Raw genomic sequence first — 21297 nt, forward strand, 5'->3', positions numbered from 1 at the left:
TGTGTAATATAACAACGTCTGTAACAGTTCAACAACTTTTGATTTCTTTTAAAATGTATTATTAAGTTCGAATCTTGCAAAGAAATGTAGTCGACAATATGGTATATATTATATTGGTGTATCAAAGTTTTTAAAAGGCAACCTAATTCCTTAGACGTGCTTATATTTATGCAGGGGGTTTTTTTATTACCAAGAATCAGGGACATACCATATATATTTCTTGCCATTAATAAAAAATTAGTAGATAAAAATATATTTACTCATACCTATAAGAAGAGAAATAAAATAGTCATATAAATTTCATTTTCTCTCCCATTAATATTGTCTTCTCTTTGTTTTATTTTACTGCGAAAAGTATAAGTAAATCAAATAAACAAGATATATTTTTACAAATAAAAATCACATAAATATACAGTGCAAAAGCAAATTCCGAAACAGCGATTAAAAGAAAATCTTAAGGCCCGAAAGTAGAATCGCTTCAAGGGGTCCTAACTTTTAATTAGTTTTCACGTGCCTCCCACTCGTAAACAAGAAAATCAGATGATCTACAGACCAACCAGGGCACATGAGAAATTTTAATTTATGCATTTCGCGAAAGAGTATTTATTTGCTTCTTATTTCGTTGCGTAGAAAATACTTTAGTCAATAAACAGGCCGAAATGGTTGGGCGAGAACAGCAAGTAAACACCGAAATTAATTAATTATAGGTATTTGAAAATAATCAAAGCTAATATGTTCGAAATTGAACAGTGCAAAAACCAGCTTCAATATATTATCTCAGCACCCCAACTGGATATTTTGCATATAGAACTTTGTGGGACTATTACAGCAAGCAGACTCAAGATGGAAAAAAAATAAATGTATTTATATTTATTTGGGAAAACCCCGACGGCCACTGCCTGTCAAATTAAGGCAACAGTTTTTGTGCAAAATTCGGCTACTGCAGCTATATTTGTATTAATGTTCAAGATCTGCACGCAGAACTAAAAGGCATACCATATAATGAGATGTTGTTTATGTTATACATATAATGTTATTGATAGACTGTGGAATCTGTGGTTCGATATTTAATAAAATACCCAAGTAAAGAAATCATTGAGATTGCATTCTATGCATCTTTCTTATTTTTTTTTTTTTATTCTTGTTTTTACAAAAATTTTGAACATGGTCTTTAATTTTGGAAAATGTTATTTAAGCCCAAAGAAGTCTTTTTAAATAATGGGTTTACAAAATAATAAGGGACAAAACATTTTTGATGAAGTATTTGCCAATTCGAATATCAAATAAATCAGCAATTACCCAAATGGCAAAATCAATACATTTCCATAGGCTATCAGAAGCAATTGCATTTTACAATTTACAAAATAATTTGTTTACGCTGCAATTGGTTAGGAAAGAAAATGGGCAAAAATTGGTTATACCCCCCTTTTTATATACTAAGGTAATTTACGTTTTAGTTTTCCTTTGATATTTAACTTAGCTAACCACTCTCGAAATGCAATTTTGATTCCGAAAGAAATCGGGCGATAAAATCCATCGAACCATTAGGGCATCACCCATCACACCCGCTTTTCGGTCGACATTGGCCTTGATTTTGATTTACAAAATAATGAGTCTTGTACACAACGGCATTATGTACATATGGATAAATCCCATTCAAATACGTAGAAACAAAATCTGTACACTGTTAAAAATTGTAAGTGTGACGTGGGCTGATCACAATATTTATCGAAATATACAGCACCAATATTTAAATTCCACCTATAAGTACTGAATATTGGATTATCATGATGAACCCCAAAGTGTAGAATATTTTTTTTGGTCCGCGTTGTGGGAAAAGCAAACAAATAAAAACATTCACGTTTTTATGGCTCTTGGCCAGCTGCCAATTAATTTGTTTAAAAATAAATGCATTTTTTTCATCACTCTCGTGCTTGTTTGATTTTTCTTCGGTTGCTTATTTTCCTGATCATTTGTAATAAGTTTTTTTTTTTGGATTCGCATTAGCCGCTGATCATGTGATTAAAATATGATGATATCTTGAGAAGATTAAGTTTATGACCAGCATAATTGTGTTCGTGGCTAAGATTTTAGGCGACAAAATTATTTCTCTTGTTCTAAATTTTTTTTTTTAAATATCTTTAATATCTTTAATTTTTTGAGCATATAAATAACCAAAGTTTTTTGTTCAACACAACTTAATAAAAATATCCATAATTAAAATTTTCAGATATGTATTCACCTATAAAAATTGAGCCAATACTAAAATATAAATATTTTTGGGGAATTTTCTGTGTCATCCTGGCCACGTGCCATTTCATTCTCAAAAACAGATACTATACAACAAAAAAATATTAAAATAGCAAACGAAAATTCGAATCTTTATGGCTTATAATTTTAAATTTATTTGTTGTTAGCAATAACAAAATTTTTGCTTACGCAAGCAAATGGAAACAGAATATTTTCACCAATTTTTTTTTTCGTGCCGTTGACGTCGAAAAAGGATTTTGTTTTGCTATTTAATGCCAAATTACGTATTGGCAATGCGGGGAAATAAATTTTTCATTCAAGAGGAATTTTTTATGATCCACTTGTGCGATTGGAAATCTGTTTTTCCAACAACAAAAACGTCCGTATTTAATATATCTTTCGAAATAAAAATTTCCACTGGTCGGGGGAGATCTGCGGTATATATAGATATGATCATGTCGGTACCCCTAAATTGCGGCACACGCCCACCGATTCAATGTGGCCTTATAGCACGTGCTTCTTGGGAATATGTGCGAAAAGTGTGCCCCGAATAATGAATCTCTAAAATTCTGTAACTGACTAAAACTGGTTTGCGCAAATTTGTTTCGTTTCGCGTTTTTTTTTTGTCGGTTTATTTATGTTTTGTTTCGTTTTGCTTTTTGTTTTGGTTCTGCATTTATTTTTAGTTAATTTCTGTTTAATTTGTTTTCAAGAGGATTCTTCGGTTTATTTTATATAAGTCACTCATTCGCATATTTTATAGTCAGCTAAATGTCTTTTTTTTTATTTGTGTTTTTGCATGAGTATACATTTTTGATATATAACTCATGGGATTTTTTTTTTTGTTTTCTTCTTTATTTCTGTTGACCGCTTTGACCGCTGCTCTAGAAGAAAGTAAAATAAATAGGTACATATATAAAAATCCACCCAAAGTTTTTCAAGGAGTTGCTAACCACTTTAGCCGGATTTCTATTTAAAAGTTTATTAGCGTTTGATTAGATTATCACAAGTACGGGTTATTCTTTTTAAAGCTTATGCGATAGCATGTTCATTGTCAGTTTTATCAGAATTCTTATTTCATGGTCTTTCTTAGGGGTCTGTTTATTTAGGTCAAATATTTTTTAACAAAAAAATGTTCCGTTGTATTTTTATCGATACATTTTCATTTCTTAAAGAATGTTTTATATTTGCTAATATTTTTAAATGTTGCTTTCTGACAACTTTTAACATTTTTGAATAGAGGTTTGCTAAACAAGAAAAACAAATTTAAAATTTTTGTTATTTGTATGTCTTTTTATCATGTGAGTTCAGGGATCAAATCCCTTAAATCAACAACCAAGAAACCGCACCACTCACGCCCACTTGTCGTTTGTTTTTTGATCTTCGGTGGCATAAAACAATCAACAGCTTTGGCCTGTTGGATATCTTGGGGATTTGGATGATGGAGGAGTCAAGTGAAAGGGCGGCGGATTTATTTATTAATGGCGCTGTTTGTTTGTCTCTACGCCTCTATCACGAAACTTTGCGTGTCGAGTGATCGTGAATGTGTTTCAGTGACGGTGGCCGCTAAGTTCTCGGTTTTAATAAGGAGCGGAAGGTCTTTCGTCAAACATGGAACACAATTATAAATAATATCAAACCGTAAATCAAAAAAAAGTGTTTAAAAAATATTTAATTTGTTAAATGTTTCTAAAATTAGGGGTAGAACTCCAAATTTGAATATTTCCTTGTCAAAACTTTATTGGGCGAACTAGATCCCAGTTTTCTGTTACATCATTATAAAAACATATCGTGTGAAATGGCATTAATAATTACCAAGAAATATATGCCTTATTTAACCACATGTTCAAATGTACGATGGCCAAGATATTAATCTGATTGATAAACATTCCTGCTAACTGATTGATTCCATCCATTTAGCTTTTAGCAAAGACACAAATCGATAAAGTCCGCTAATGGAAAATGTTTAACTTGATTTGATTTCCTAACCTTTTCTCTTTTATGTTGCGTTTCCGCCTGCTCTTTTGAACTCTCTGTCAACAGCGGCGCCTCTAATTAGATAAAAGTACACAAAGTACATATGCAGATATTAGATTTACTTCTGTACATACGTATATCTTGTTCTAGGTGTTTGAGGTCACTAGGCGCAGTAGAAGCTTTTTAAGACATTTTTCTGTTGATGCTTTGTTTACATGCTCTTTGGTTTTCAAATGTCTGAAAAGATAAAATGTATAAAGGAAACGATAAGAATTTTACTAATGCCAATCGAAGTTTGCATACCCTTAGAGGTATATTATTTTAAATTTTATAAATCAATTTATGGATATAGAACGTTAATGAAAAATCATGAAAGTCAGTTAATAAAAAAAATAACTAATTTTAAGATGTTTTCTAAATTGATATTTGTATATTCAATATTTATACCTTCTGAAAGAGTATCGAGAGAAGCAAAACAGAAAGAAATATAAAAGTACCTAAACAAAAGTTCCTAGAAAATATGTAGTTACACAAAAGCTAAAGCGAATATGCCGGCAGATAAAGCTCTACAGCTCTCTTTTTTAATATTTCTGGCTCTTTTTTCCCCGGACTGCGATAGTATTGTTTGTTTTTCTCACTGTTTTGATAACAGTGCGGTTTGTTGGGGCAGCACTCGGTCAATATTTTTTCAGATTTGCATCGTAAAACTTTATATTTATTTTTCCCGTTTTTCCCATTTTCTTTTACATTTTCTTTGAGTGCTTATAGGCATATGCTGTGTGCGTGTGTGCAGGAATAATAATTGAGTTGCCGAGTAGCCGGGAGCTGTATTTTAATGAGCTGCCTCAAAGTATGCTTTAAAAGCATTTCCAATTTAATTCCCACTGCGATTGCGTGAGCAGGTGTAGCATTAATTCACGGACACGACTGTTCGCCAACAGTAATGGTTCACGTTTGGGTCTACAATTAACCCTTTGTAGGGCCTTTAAGAAAAAATGTTACTATATAAAAATTAAAAAAAATATTATTTAACTGAAAAAACAACTCAATATTTTAAGTTTTTCGAAAACAAAACAATTTCTTGTAAAATTAATTTGTGGTGAATGTACTTCAATATTTAAGGGTTAAAAAAACAAGGAATAAACATTATCATAATATTATGTTTGTAATTTTTTCACTTTTATAAAGTTTATGATTCAGTTTTCATCCAATATTGGCTGACTTATAAATGTATTAAAACGATTATGCAAAAAATAAGCAAATTAGTTGCGCAGCAATTAGCTGAAAACTCATTTCATTTGCGATTTCCTCATGTGCCCGTCTAATACATTTACCCTTGCCATCGCAGGTGTCATGGTCCATTGTCTTCTTTTCCATCTCACTTGTCTGCAAATGCGACACTTTTGATTCACACTTTGATCGGTTTACCGGATCAACGATTCAATAACCACATATCTGCGATCACATGATGACTCTTAATAAACTACAAACAAACAACTTATGGATAATTTCAAATGCCATTAAAAGTGTCATTTCCCAATAAATCGATTGTTATTGTAAATATTGATTTAAATAAGCAGTTTATGGCTCATTGAATTGTTGATGTGGGGGTGTGTGTAGGGGTTAATTTGCCTCAAACATGTTACGCTGTTAATTTTCCAGAATGTTTTCAACGGTTCCGGAATATGAAATACATTTTTTCGCGAGACGCGCCCCTTGGAATCGGTACATTCAGTTTTTTCTGAAGTTGAACGAACTTTTGGGAGCTGAAACAAAAAAAAAATCAAAAACAAATATTTGATACCTTGTGTGAAGCTTTTAATTAGATAGCTTTTTTTGTTTTTATACGATGGGCCCAAAGCTTTGATAGAAAATGTGTGTCCCCGATGCATCGTTCACCTGTCTTTCGGTCACTCTCTCATTTTCTCTGGCGAAGCGAGAGAGAGCGGAGAAAAATCAAACGATCGACGGCGACTTCTCAACCTTTATCTCAGTATAATTCCAACCCTCGGGCTCGGTGGTTGTCTGTCTCTGTCTCTCGCTCGATCCGTAAACCCCTCGATCCATCGATCGGTCGTAGTATTATATGCCCAAAAGTTGTCAACTGTCAAATCACGAAAGAGAAGGAGAAGAGGCACACACACGGGTCGAAAACGAAAAGAAAATCGAGAAAACAAATTGGAATACTTTTCGAAACAAGTCGCGTGTCAACGTAATTACTTTATACGTTTGCAAAGTGCGTGTGTAAATATATATAAATGGGTAAATAGGTGCACAGAAAAAATATATCATGTCAGAATTTGTATACCCAATTTATAAAGATTTGAGATTCAAAAAGATCATAAGTTTTGATGGTAATATCTATTTTATTGCGTACTTTTTTCTTTTAAAAAGTATTTTTGTAAATAAATATTTTTAATAATAATAACACAATCTATTTTTTTCTGTGCACTTGTGGCAGCCTCCAAAATTGCAATCGGAATGCACATTTAAAGCAAAATCGACTTTTAAATCACGGCTCGTTAATTATCACGCCTAGCTGCCAAACCAAAAAGTAAACATCGAAAAAAAAACACAAAATATTTAGTCGAGAAAACACAACCACGAAGAATTATAATATATAAACATTGCTTTTAATGTACACTGTACATAGTATCGTGCGTTGCGTTCGGGTTGTTCAATGGTCAGTCACTCGATCGGTCAGTCAATGCTATGTATATGGTTAATGACTGTGCGTTACGCATACGCCATGTGTGCACTATAAATTTAGTGCACTAACAGGAGATTACATTAAGATTTATTGGGTAGAAATAACAAAAGTGCATATCAATAGCTCTTTTTTTTAAAGAATTTTATCATACACTTCCAATAAAAATATATATAGAATGGGAATGGAATGACTATATATAAAATGGTTCAAAATAATAAATACCTTTTTTTATGGTATACATAGGGAATAAAAGAATAATCAGTACAAAGAACCCAGTTTGTTTACACTGATTTTCTAGAGCAAACAGTTGCCGCAACAATCAATACTGAATGAATTGTTGAGGTTTTTTTTTCGCTCACCGGTTTAATTAAATGCAAAATTATGCCCATAATAAAAGAAACGTGCTGTATTTAATAAAATACGCGGCGCACAAAAAATATAAGTGGAATATAAAAACCGACCGCACTCAACGGAATGTATAATTCCGATATCAATTCAAAAAAGTGCAATATATGAGTGAGTAAAGGCCTAAAACCGGTCTTTGGCACAGTTGAAAAACTCATCTCGAGGGTGAAATAAATAAATGAAAAAAACGAAATACCGTCTGTGCCAGGCTCAAAAAGGCGTCTATCGATGCAGTTAACACGGCAATAACTTAATTAATTTCCAATCTGGCTGGGGACACGGGCAAGGCTCGTGGTTCGCATCGAATCACAACCGATTCACACCAACGGCGACCACCCCCAACCACCCATTTAGGCCCGGCATTATACGATCCCTGGCGAATGCCAATTAATACCCATTGGCGAATCCCTCCCCCGAAAAAAAAAGCAGAGCTCGCTCGATCCCAAAGGTCGCTCGTCATGTGGCTCGTCCCTCGAAATTCAGAAATATGACTGGTGCTAATTGACAAATAGCTAGCTCACGACCATACGATCGTTCCAAGATATTTATAGCGCGTGCTAAACAATCTAAACAATCTGGCAGAGCCAATGCAGGCTCGTTGACTTCGTTCTTCCGAGATCCCTTGACTTAATTGATATGAATAATTTGCTGAGGAAGGCATATAATTTGAACAAATATATGATTTGGTCATATGTATTGATTTGGTTTGTGGAAAAAGTTGAACAAGTATTTGAAGAACTTATTTACGCAAGTCAATTCGGGGAAATAAACAAATGTATTTTGAGTATTATGAAGTGGGTGACCGCAATTTGCAAGTCTCCATATAATTTGCATTTTAATTTCCAAGAATAAATAACATCTGTTATTAGATATAATCATATTTGATTATTACTAATTTATTTTATTACTAATAAGTAAGAAAAATATTTATTTCGGATCTTATATGAGTCATGGGTTTTAGGAAGTGTATCCTATCTTTGTTGGTATGGTATGACCAAATTAAACCGAGACTTTTCCGCCGTTTCCGAAGGTCTTTTCCCAGGTGGATTCCCACTTGTCGTTTATGTTTGAGGGGCCCCCAATATTGTTTCGCCCAATGACGCCTTGTTGTGCGATGCAATTAAGCCGAAAAACGCTGACAATTTGGAAGGGAAAAAGCGACATAGGAGGGCACTCGGCAACAATAACAACATTAATCTGCAGTTTGCCAAAATGAAAAACGTTGTCAAATTAAATTTAGCTGCAGCCGGCAATTGTTTTTCCCATCCACCTCAGTTGGCAAGTGTAGCGGTGGCAATGTCGTCAGAGGGGAAAATGTAATAAATTGCACTTGCAATTTGCAATTTGCATGCCCAGAATGTGTTTTTGTTGCCGCTAACCTTTCGCTGTGGCCCCTTCAACACAGATATGCATTTCTTCTTGATACTGTTTCTATTCTATTCTATTGTTTCCTATTCTTAAAAATGGTACATTAGATCATGTCACAATTATTTTGGTAGATTTACTTATCGCCCAAGACTAGAGTCCAATAATACTGTTATTAAGTCACTAGAATAAGTAATTTACGAGAATTAAATATTTGTATTATAAATGGAACCTCACGAAGTTCTCAATAACCTACGTCAATTACTAGTGGAATTAATCAAATGCTTAGTTGACTATTCCTGTCCGGCGGTATAAATATTTACTTGTTTATATTTTTATAATTCTTTGATTGCTGCAAACGCACTGATCATAAAGATAGCGATGCAAACTTTATCTGTAATTTCTTTAGGGCCACTTCAGTAATGCCAATTAACAGCCATTAAGGCGCAGATAGCGTATTTTGGTAGACTTTTATGGAACACTTGATTTTAGTAGACTTTTTAACCCAATAATAGCTATAACTAGAGATGAATAATGGCGCAAATTGTGTGTTTGTTTTTGCACCTCACTTAGGAGTGGCAATTTTGGGACTCACGGGGCAGATTCTATATCTTTATATCTGTTCCTTAAGGTGTTATGGGCCAACACTTAAGTGTAGGTGAAATTCTTGGCAATCCCTCGCTCATAAATATAACAAATATCCTATAAAATGCTATATAGCCAAGTCAAAGATAATTGCCGTCATGCTTTTTTATTTTGTGTGTTTTCTTTGATTTTTCTTTATATTTTTTCAACATTTTATGTACAAACAGTTCGGTTAATTAATCACTGGCTCGGTGACATGGGTGAGTGTCATGAAAAGCGATTTTCCCAATGGCCAATGGCCACGCGTTTTTAAAATTTTCCCCACTTTATTTATATATTTCTGGTATAAACAAATCGCTGACTTGGTTTTATTTTCTTTCGCCTGACGAAACATATGAAAAATCAATTTGTGAAGTAGCTAAAAATAAACCAGCGGGTGGGTTAGAAAATATAATAACAAAATATGCCCACGAAAAGTGTGTTGAAATGCGTTGAGGAAGGAAGGCATCACGTGAGGTGTTGAAAATTCAATTTTTAAGTTAGTTCCTACTTGATGTACACTGTTAGTGGGTGTTGTATACTAAGTGTGTCGGCAGAGCCCCGGCAGACAAAAAATTCAATCCCATGTAAAATGGCATCAGTCCCTGCTGGTAGCCATTGGTGTAAATTATCGTAATTGGAAGTGTGAACTTAAATAGGTATACAAATTAGAAGTATCTTGTTAGATGTTTTTTCAAAAATATCATATGATTCATTGTTTTTTGTGTTGCTCGTTTAACTCTATTATGACATATTGCACCATATTTTAATATCAATGGGAATCTTTCTTTAAAGAAATAAGAATTTTAAAGGACTTAGGAAAATAGGAAACGGAAGTATTGTTCGTTTTTCGATAGCTATATCTTGTACACACATTTTCGTACACTTACCGAGTTTGTTTTCACAACTTATCCGCTCTTGTTTACCTGTTCAACCCTAATGAGCTTTTCACACATGCACATTACGTAGAAAGTCTACGAAAATGTTCCTATAAATATTAAGGCTAGCAAATAATTTTCTCTCTTCCCCTCAATGTGGCTATTTCTTTCCCCAATTTATTTTCACAAATCGCTTTACCTGATGCAAATAAAGAAATTCCTTTTACTGAGGTTACCCCATAAATATTATTTTATGGTATACAAATTCCCCTCGCCATCTTGCGAACGTATCTGGAAAATGCTCATAAATTAATGTTACGTATACGCAGGAATGCCAGAGAATTACATATATTCTTGGCTGGGATTTTCCAAGCTCTTTTTTTCGCCATGGCTTACGAAATTTCCCACAAAAGCTATTTATAAAGGTTAATTTACACTAGATTTGGATGTTTTCTTTGCCCCCTTTATTTCGCTACGAGAGTGGGACGACAACAGAAAACAGCTGTTTGCTCTCTGGCGCCCGATAGTAAAATGCACAAACAAACAAAATAAAAAAAAAAAACTAGTGAGAAAATAAAGAAAACAAATATAAATCAGAAAATAGAATAGAGAAGAGCCGGAGACCCCGAGAAAAAGCTTCATTTCAAAGCTTGCACGCGCCAGGTTTTTCGATCGCTCTCGTTTCATTTATTCGAGGAGCTTTCATTGAGAAGGTCCACGGAATGAAACCGGCCCGTCCGCCGGAAAATATCTGAGAACCCCGAACGCATCCGAACGCTCCGCACGTAAACCCATCCGAGAAATACGCCGTACTCCCGATTTTCTTAGCTTTGACGCGATCCCCCCAATAATAAATATATTTCGTACGGGATGCCTAATGATCTCGTTCAACCCTCGTTAAAATATTGAAATTAATTTCGATACCAGAGCCAACGAAAAAAAAAATGTGAACTGAAAATTTAAATTTAAATGTTAAATGTGCTGCAAATTAAATTCAAGTGCTGCCGGCGTCGCTGCTCAGGCGACAGCAAATTGCAGATCGCAATAAATTAAAACAATAAAAGGCAGCAGTGAACAAAAAAATACAAAAATTAAGCAAGACAAAAAAGAGAGACTGAAATCTACATAAATGATGTCGTTCTCGGTGCCAAAAAAGCGAGTGAACAAACAAAAATTAAAATAAAAAGCAACAAAATAGCAATAAAATAAAGGCGAGAAAATAAAGGCAGCCCTCTGTAAATCGAACAAAAAAAAAACACACACAAATTGAACGAAAGGAGAGAGTTGAGAACATAGAGTGAAAAATGGTTGGCAAAGTCTTGGGCATCAAAGACTTGGAGCAGTTTAGTAGCCGGCGCAGTAGTGTCTACGTCGATCCCGAGTGCGACAAGTTCTTCGAGCTGCCGCTCTTCATCGCGGCCAGCTCGAACGACATCACCACCAAATGCCAGTGCTTCCAGTTCAGTCCAGGTAATAAAAACGACAACCGCAGCCCATCAGTCGCCAAAGTCCAAACACAAACCTAAAACCAGCCATAAAAATAAAAAATAATGGGTTTAGTTGAAACTAAATGGTTTTGAGGGAGTGAACTACGTAAATTTAAGTTCTTTCATAAGTCTGACAAGAAGCTATCTATTAAGTATCTGTCTAACTCAGAAGAAATCGATTTATAGCTATTTATTTTCTTATTATAATCATTAAAAAGAATTTAAAGAAGTAACACAGTTTTTATCTTAAGCTTTTACTTATTTATTAGGTGTCTATCTAATCCAGAAGGAATCGCTTTATAGTTATACAAGTTCATATTATATTAATAAAAAAGAATTTGAAGAAGTAATACCAAATGTATTATCTTTTAGTATATATATATAAAGATATTTTAAACCAATTGCAAAATATTTTGTTAAGAACTATAAAAAATCTTGAAAACATTTTCCGTTTTTGACAATTAACCTTGCTTTGATAGTTTCAAAGATTGTAAAAACACATTTATAATCTCAAACTTGACCTATTTTCCATTTATAAAAATTCTGTTTATTCAAAATGTTTTTCTCCAGTTACACAGCCTTGTATGAAAAGTGCCTTTGATGCTTTTAAATACGGCCTTGTGAAGTAGAAACAGATTTCCTTGCTTAACATAATAATTTCCTAACATACCACCACATAAAACTTAATTCAACCACAAAGTGTGCGAAAAAAAATCGAAAATAAAATCGATCAGCTGGCGGAATTATATTGCTTTATTTTCCCAAATTCCCAGCTGAAGTGGAAAACAATGAATGATATTTTTGTTTTGTGAGTTCATTATCATACTAAAGGCGATAAAAGCTTCGGCTTTAACACAAATGTTATCCGCTACTTGGTCTCTATATAATTGCCGTTTTAATTACATTACGTTTTGTGCTCTTAATCAGATTGCACAATTTCAATGGGGCTTAAGCGTATTTAAAATATGTGAATAATTTGTTAGTGCTTTGTCTTTGATAATTATTTATTTATAAGTATGTCCGTAAACTGACATAATATCCAATTATGATTCACTTTTTTTTTTTGTGAGGTTTGTTTTCGCTTTTGCAAGCAAATTAAGTTGATTGCGTTGATAGGAAAATTACTGCATCTGTTGTAAATGGAATGTGCAGTATATACGGTGACGATATACATCGCAGTATTTCCATATTGGTCGGTCGAAAAATGCAAATGGATCCGAGAGATGCTGTAGATGGGGATTAATTACCCCCACAAACGGCGCAGCGAATGAACGAAGCCTCACTCAATTATACCAGTTATTATTGTTATTGCATTTGCTGCAATGAATACACACATCACTTACACACACACCCCATATCTTATCGCTTTCCAGTAATTTGATAGTTCTCCCCGAACTTTTATTGAGCCCAATGCTAAAAAGATTTTTATTTTAGCGACATTCTAAACGCTGTTTAAATCGCCATAAAGTGAGCGAGCAAATAAATCAGTGGGTCTTCTGCAACTTAGTATCTGATTTGTAGACCGATATTGATATGGGGCTGCCCGGCGCTATTTTTTTCGCTGGATTTCCACCTTATCAGCTATCGGCGATAAGAAGTGTGGGCATGCAAAAATCGATCAGCTGTCGTTGCCTGTAATGAGACATGTCCGCAGGGCAATCAATTACCCCCACACCGATAGCTAATCAATATGGCAGACCCGATGAGGTTCAATGTGGCATTGAGGTGGTGGCCAGATAGGGATGGAGGGGTGGTTGGTTTGGAGGGATTGCTGGGAGGTGGGGTCTCGGGATTGTCCTACATACGCAGTTGACCAGCTGACCGGTGCGATAGTCACCTAATTGACACATCTGCTTGAAAAAGTGCGGGGGGTTGGGTTCAACTTAGTACAAAGTATTTGCTGTTAAATGGCTATATTAGGTAGAGTCAACAATCTTATTAGGGCCTTCGCCAAATTGTGTTGTTATTACTACATTTTGTATTTATTTTAAAGGGTTTATTTACCTATTTTTTTATTTAACTATTAAGTAAGCCTCTAAGAAGCTTTTTTACAAAAGGTGCCATTACCTTTTTAATACCTTATTTATTAATTAGAAAAATGTACTATCAGCACTTAGTTGAAGGACTGATAGTTACACTTTTAATGCCCTTGCTCACCAAATAAATAAATTCCCCAGACTTTTACTCCCAATCAGCTGCATTATTGGTAGATAGATAACATTAGTGGGGAAAAACTGAATTCATTTTCCTGCGAAATTTGGAAAGCACTTATCATCTAAGCCTTTTGTGATATTCTGATATGGTTATTTCTTCTTAGAAAGCTTCCAAAAATATGAACTCTCCAATTAGCTGACCATTTCAGAAGAATTAATAAACTCAAACCACGTCAAACGTGTTAATTGTGGGAAATTTTGTTTTGAGCAGCTTTCTGAAAACTGGGCAGAGGCCAACAAAATTGTTGCGACATGTTCATCATAAGTAAATATAATTCTTTTTATCAATGCTCAACTTATCAGATGCACCTTTTCAAGTATTTTATTTTGACCACTTGGGGTGTGAGTAATGTCGCTGCCTTACACACCAAATTTAACTACTTATCGATGGGTTCACAAGTATTTTTATATCTTGAGCTGTGCGGGTCTAAAGCGCCTGGCGACTTTGATGATAGTGGAGAAGGTTCCTTTGCACTGCCATTTGAATGGTTCTTAGAGAGGTGCTAGCCTCAAGAACCTCCATTATTAGCCATAACAAAAACAATCGTGTCATATGATTGCCAGCGTGAAGTGAAGTGCCAAGAAATTCCGAAAACGGCAGCCTCGGCCACTTGAGGACTCTCCGAGTTTGTTTTCGAACAAACAGTCTGCATGGCTAGAGGTTCAGTTTTAGTTAATGACCTAACCTAAGTGGGATTAGCTTGGAGATTAAACGAATATACACTGCAATTTGAGAGCTGTAATTTGTTTGTTCTTTAAGTTGCTTTATCTAATTGAAGGTGCAAACTTGTTGAGATTAACAGAAACCTAATAGAGGGATTTCTGTAAAGGATTAAGTTTTATTTCGGTAATCAAACATCTGATTGTTATTGTTTAACAAGACGCACTGTGATAGGCTTCAAAATAGTATGATTTCAAAAGGAAGTCGTTAAGTAGCCATTCTATGCCTTAAGCTTTAAATAAAGTGTATTAAAATCCTCTATTAATAGTGCATAGTTAAGTGTATTTATAAGTCATTCTGTTTATAACAGGGGTGAACCTGTTGAAATACCCTACATATATATATATAGAGTTTACTCCCACGGAGGACCTTTAATCTAACCCCATGTCTAATCAGTATTCCCTATCTTTGTTTACAGGCAAAGAGCCGGCACTGCGCTCCTACACCGAGATCCAACAGCTGTTGCAACAGGGCAAGAAACGTGACGTGAAGAACATACTCAGGGAGAACTCGTGGCCCATCAACTCACCCATCCGATCCCAGCTATGGCCGATGTTGTGTGGCCAGCACCAGACCAAACAGCAGATGCTGGATGGCTTCTACTGGGAGATGGTCCACCAGGTGGGTGCCACATGCCATAGCCAAATAAAACATACCATTAATGCATATTTCCATGATCTTTCAGGTCTTTGGCACCACGGAGCTGTCGGAGAAGCCGATCATGCTGCCCGCCTTTGTGGACGCCACCCACTGTTTGCCCTACCACTTGACCAGCACGGGACGGGCCGTGGCCGATCGCATCGTGAATGTCCTGGGCTACGACTGCCCCGATATTACCTACAGTCCAGTATTGTATCCAATTACATCGATACTTTTGCATTTCATGTCGGGTAAGTTATCGGGTTGCCAACACTCCACAACTCCACACCATCTCCACTCCATCGCGCAAACGTGAATGTCAATATTTGATCGAGTCATTTTTATCGCCTCTACAAAGCACACAGCGAAATAACTGGCACAATTGTAAGGCTCCACACTCCAGGCCTCCCTATATGTATATTTCAAAATATATGTGTGCTTTATAGGAGGGGATTCTCGGCGCGTATCGCAGATGGTTGCAAATTGATGTATCGTGATTTTCTGGCTAAGTGATTTGGCCAACATGCAATGAGCTGCCAAATAATTTGTAATGTAAATCTTGCTATTACTTTGTAGCGTGGGTACAGTAAGAAAAAGATGTTATAGGACATATTAAGGCATTTTGGGAAAATAGGTTCATAGAACTTCCTTTAAAAAACGTTCAAAGTGTAATCCAATGAAAACTTCTTAGTTTACTGGCAATTTCCCTCGATTCGTTATCCTTTTTTCGTCATATAAATAAGTAAATACACTCATGGGCCGTACTGTACCGCCCTGTACTTGACCATAGTCAAATGATCAACGTCTAACTGTCTGCTTTAGTTCCGCATTTGTTGTTGTTTTTGAAACATTTTCGTACTACTTTATTATCAGCTAATCATTATTTCATTGTTGTTATTGGGCGGTACAATAGCAAAATGGAATATTTAACTTACAGTATAGATTGTTTACTCGGAATTTGGTTTCATCCAGTCAGGTGTAGACTTGGAATGAGTAAAAATCCGCTGAATTCCGCTCCATCAATGAATGGGGGGGGGAAAAAATGGAATACGAAATGAGCGATATTTTAGCTGCAACGAGACAAAAATATTATTGCAACCTTCAGAGATCCATATCGGAAGTTCATCATGGGAATCGCTACTCTGGAGGTCTAAGCCCCAGATTGAATTGACAGCTGGTCATGTGCCTGACCCATTGATAACCCCTCATTAATGGCGATAAGTATTTTCGTCTGTAATCTAATCAATTGCAGATGGTACGCCCTAAACTAGATTCCATTTATAGAAATATCAAGACAATCTATCGATCTAACAAAGGTTTTTGTCAAAGGTTATTATCCCATGCCTGTGGCAAAGTATCTCGATTTGGTTTGGAATTTAATTATGTATACATATGTACATTTGTAGGCGCTTATTTGTGGGAGCTGTTGATAAGCTGATTTTTCGAGGAGGAGGTCAGGCAGTCTGTCACTCTGAAGGTTTGTTTACACTGTGCGAAATACTTTTGTCCTCCTTTGTGTCTGTCTGGCAGTCATGTAAAGATTTGATTCCTGTCTATATTTCAAGGTAACTTCCCTACCTCCAAGGAAATCGGATTAGGTTTATTATTACTCTGCCAAAGTGCTCTTTAATATTTTCTTCAATCATTGTTTTACTATGTAGTTTCGATAAATTCTGAATTTATTTGCGACACTTTTTAGGTTTAAAAACACATTTTAATACGGTGGTAAATAAAAAAAGTACCCAGACACGTTCTGAAATTAAATGATTAAAAAAGCTCCAAAAAGTGTCAAACCAAAAGACATATGAAAATAAATAAAATTAAAATTTCGGTGCGTTCAATCAACGCCTTTAAATATTCTTCACTTGGGCGCATTTTTTCGTGTGTCATTTGTGCATTTTCAAGTTCAAGAATCGCAAATAAACAAATGTTTAAAGTGATATGGATAGCCCATATGCTTATGTCTGTTTGCATTTCGTTGTTGACGTCATTGCAATTCGATTCGGTTTGATTCGTCTTCTTTTTTGCAATTTACGAATTTCGCCTTTGCCACTTAAAGTAAACAGAGAACGGAGAAAGAATTGGGAGAATTCAAGGCTCAATTCGGTTTCTTAGTTTACTGACACGCATTTAAGGTAGCTGTGTATCTACAAGATACTTTTCCATCTCTTTCTTTGTGTAGATATATGGGTCAGGAGATAATAAACAAAATTGGTTAAAATGTAAGATTTACATCAGATCTTTAAGTTTGGCTGGTTTTTTTTATTACTTTTCGTTCTAGAACCTTCCATATTTTTTCTTTGTTTTCGCTTTCTGCCAACACGTGAGCATAAAATTCTCATAAAACGCAGACTGAAGACCGTGCAAATGCGCACATATGTGTACTCTTTTGTTTATGGGTTTGTTTGCCAATTCTATTCTTCTGCTCTTCTCCATTCTTCATTCCCCACTTTGGTTCCCCATTGTTCTGTTTGTGTTTTTGCGCCCTACCCAAACATTATCGCCTTGTGCATACTTGTTTTTCCCCGATTTTTATATGGACTACTCATCATCACATCAAATACATAGTTGGCAATGCCGGGCACGCACAATTCAGATTAAAATATATGGAATATTCTCCAGTACTTGGCTTTAATGGCCCGATATGCTGACGTCAGTCTTGAGTCAGGTAGAGAGTGAAAATTGGAATATAACCCCTGGTTCAATTTGCATTTGACCACCCTTTTCCCTCGTACATATTCATAAGCTTTGTAAACAAACTGAATGGGGAAGGTTTTCAAGGCTTTCCCTTATGTCTTTTGTTTTTCTGTAATTTTACAGGAGAATCTTAGAGATACAGATAAAGATTGTGTATCTTATCGCCTACAATCGGAAAACACAAAACAACTAAGAGATAAACCTATTTACTTGTAAGGGTATTTCAAGCTTCTCCATAGCTGGTAAATTTAGCAACCGCCGATTAGCAATTCAAAAATGTTATCTTTGCTTTTATTTAAATTTATTAAGTGTGCTGTGTGTCTTCGGTCCGCTTTTGTTTTTGTCTTGGAATATTTGCCTTGTTTATGTTTGAGTTTGTTGAGCTAATTAAAGCAGAAAGAGCAGATGGATTCCTGTTCTGTGTTCTTCTATCTCGGTTGTGGGTGTTTAGACTATCTTCTGGCTATTTTTGGCGGGCTTATGCATCATAAATAACTCGGCACGTGCTCTCTGACGTATACCCACTTTAAATTGTATCTCATTTGACCTTTGTCAATGTTTAAATGTAGCTTAAGCTTCTTGGGAGATAGATATCATAGATTTATAGTTTACAGTTCTATCTTTGGCATTGTCTCTTTTCCCAGAGCTTTAATTCTGCTCATCATCAGTTCTTTGATTAATTTCAATTGGAAATTGTTTACTTCTGCTTTTGTTCTGACTGATAATGATGATGAGGGGTCATTTAAATTTAAGTTGAATTGTGCCGAGCTGAATGCAAATGTTGGCAGATTATTGCGATTGTACGTCGTCATGCTCTCTATAAATAGCAAGGGCCCTTAAATATTTAATAAACTTATCAAATGTTTGCCCACTTACTAGCCGTCTTTCCGCAACAGATAAAGTTCAGCCCTCTATATAAGGCACTCCAGACTTTGCTCCAATCCAATTCCCGCTGGCAATTGAGAGCAATCTTGGGGGAACTAAGTGGAACCGCCTGGGGCCAGTGTAATCCACTGATAAGCCGGCAAAATCCACTGATAAGGCCTTTGTGTTTACCCTGCGGCATTTGAAACTAATTAAACTTTGTAATGCTACAGCAAATCAATCCGATGACTTCTTATCGCCCCTGCAGAAGTTCAAGTCGGTTCAGTATCTAAATTGAATTTAAAGTCCGCTCACTCCCCCACCCTCCCCCAATTGAACTCTAATTGCTAATTACATACAATTACATTTTAAATGCCTGACAAATATTTTGAGGTGCGCTAAATGACTTGCTCACGACTGTCTGAAAAACAACTCGAGCAAAACTCCGAGAGGGTATATTTATAGCACCACCACTTCGACATTGCATAATTTGATCTAATTTGGAAATCAAATAATCAGAACGCACATATACAGGGTTGTTGGGAAAAATTGTGCCAGCTAATTATGGAAAATTGAAGAGGGGCGGGAAAATGGCGATGGCGATGGCGATGGCGATGACGATGGTCAAAGTGCACTTCGCTGACGGATGTTGAACGCATTTTCAATTTAATTTGCGCTGCGTCATTGCGGTAATTCAGAGTTCTCCACAATACATATACCTATACGTATATATGCACACAAAACCATCTCCTCCCACTGCCTCCACCTTGGGATTACGTTTTCCTCCACCACAAATGCCATAAGTCAAGCTGCTGCAGTTCCACAACTAAATTTAAAGCGGATCTGGAGGGGGTTGGGGTTCAGGGCCTGGGGCTCCATAAATTGTGGCTTAGCCTAGGCCTGCTTTTAAATAGATAATTGTTAAGAGAACTGCCATACGATCTCACTTACAAGTGGCAACGGGGCGTATTGAATATCGAACATTACGTATCCGACACGTTCGGTTCGTAAGCAAAAAGTGATCGAGTGACTATTAACACAATTAAAAAAGGGCTTGTTTTACTTATAAATTATTTAACAGATTATTAATATTTAAATATTTTACATCAGTGAGTATTATAGTTTGTCATAATAACATCACAAATATAGAACTTGTGGAATGTTTTTTAAAATTTATCATTCAATGAGCAATAACTATTGATATAATTATTCTTCCACTATGCATACTAAACCTATAATTTTAAATTTTCCTTTTATTTTACAGAGGAGGAGGCATACATGTGTTTGGCCGGTCTGGTGGGCAGCAAGGAGAAGGTATTCATCAATCAAACCAAACTACAGCATGAGGTCACCTGGAAGACGGTGATGCAGATAGCCAAAAAGCACACGGTATGTAGACAGCCCCCTATTCTAGTAAACCCATCTAATCAAAAGTTTTCACTTGCAGAAAAGTGCAACTTCGTATTTCCAACGTATTTGCCCGGGCCTGAAGCTGGAGCGCATCTTCATGGACTGGTGCTGGTGGATTCTAGCGGGTCTACCCTTCCAGCATCTGGTGCGGATCATGGACTGCTACTTCCACGAGGGCATCAAGGTCCTGTACCGCGTGGCCCTCGTCATACTCAACCTGTTTCACAAGGAGTGCCAGTCGAACAACGAATGGAGTCCGGATAATATTAAAAACGACATTGGCAATGCGCTGATTAAGTTCTGCAAGAAGATACCAGTGTCGCCGGCGAAGCTGCTCCATGCCGCGTTTAGTATTAGGGGACTGAGGTAGTTACCAAATAGAATTGTAATCCCCGAAATCAGATTGTAATGCCCATCTCTTCCATCTCTTGCAGTACCCAGTATATTTCTAGAATATTTATCAAGACTGAAATGCTACTAAAAAGCCGTTCCGTGCTTACCAGCGGTTCGAAGCAATTAATCAAATCGCGTTCAAGTGATAATCTGCCCACTAGTCAGTCGCAGGTCAACATCCAAATGATGTCGCACACCTTGACCATCCGAGAGGTATGTGAAGATAACCCCCCAAAACCCCCAATTCGACACGCCCCCTAAAACCCACCATCACACGGTATACAGATTATATACAGAATACAAACAGAAACCGAGTTAGGCATTCCTTCAGTTAGTAATGACCCCCAGATATAACTATTTACACAGCACAGCACTACAAGCAAACACTTTGGTCTAATGGTAAACTCTGATTTATTTTTATTCGTTTTCCGTTTATGTTCCTCTCACAACTTCTTCAACTCTGAAACAACGCACCCAAAAAAATAAACAAATCCAGAAGCTGCACTCCGAGAGCTGTCGCAATTTGGTATGAGGCTGGAAAAAGCTATACAAAATTATTATTAAAGACAATACTGATAATGCCGATGTTCGATTGATTCTGCTTGTTCTGTTGGTTTACTTTCCACACTGTCTTTGAATGAGTTTTTTTCCATTTTATTAAGTT

At 35.9% G+C, this 21297-nt stretch overlaps 1 protein-coding gene across 9 annotated transcripts in view; it reads left to right on the plus strand.

The window, feature by feature from the left end:
- sky (GTPase-activating protein skywalker) overlaps window positions 1–21297 on the plus strand; it is a 43273-nt gene that overhangs the window by 16709 nt on the left and 5267 nt on the right. For 3 of the 9 annotated variants that reach the window (XM_017084465.4, XM_017084480.4, XM_017084504.4), the window contains exons 3-7: window positions 15049–15251; window positions 15316–15520; window positions 20095–20219; window positions 20278–20606; window positions 20675–20846. In XM_017084465.4, coding sequence (XP_016939954.1) covers window positions 15049–15251; window positions 15316–15520; window positions 20095–20219; window positions 20278–20606; window positions 20675–20846 — 1034 coding nt within the window. Of the gene's footprint in view, window positions 1–10968; window positions 11680–15048; window positions 15252–15315; window positions 15521–20094; window positions 20220–20277; window positions 20607–20674; window positions 20847–21129; window positions 21160–21297 lie in introns of those variants that run through there. The other 6 variants (XM_065868875.2, XM_070995307.1, XM_070995302.1 and 3 more) reach the window with 6 other exon arrangements.

This window comes from Drosophila suzukii, chromosome 2L, assembly GCF_043229965.1.
Source record: "Drosophila suzukii chromosome 2L, CBGP_Dsuzu_IsoJpt1.0, whole genome shotgun sequence".
Lineage (NCBI taxonomy): Eukaryota > Metazoa > Arthropoda > Insecta > Diptera > Drosophilidae > Drosophila > Drosophila suzukii.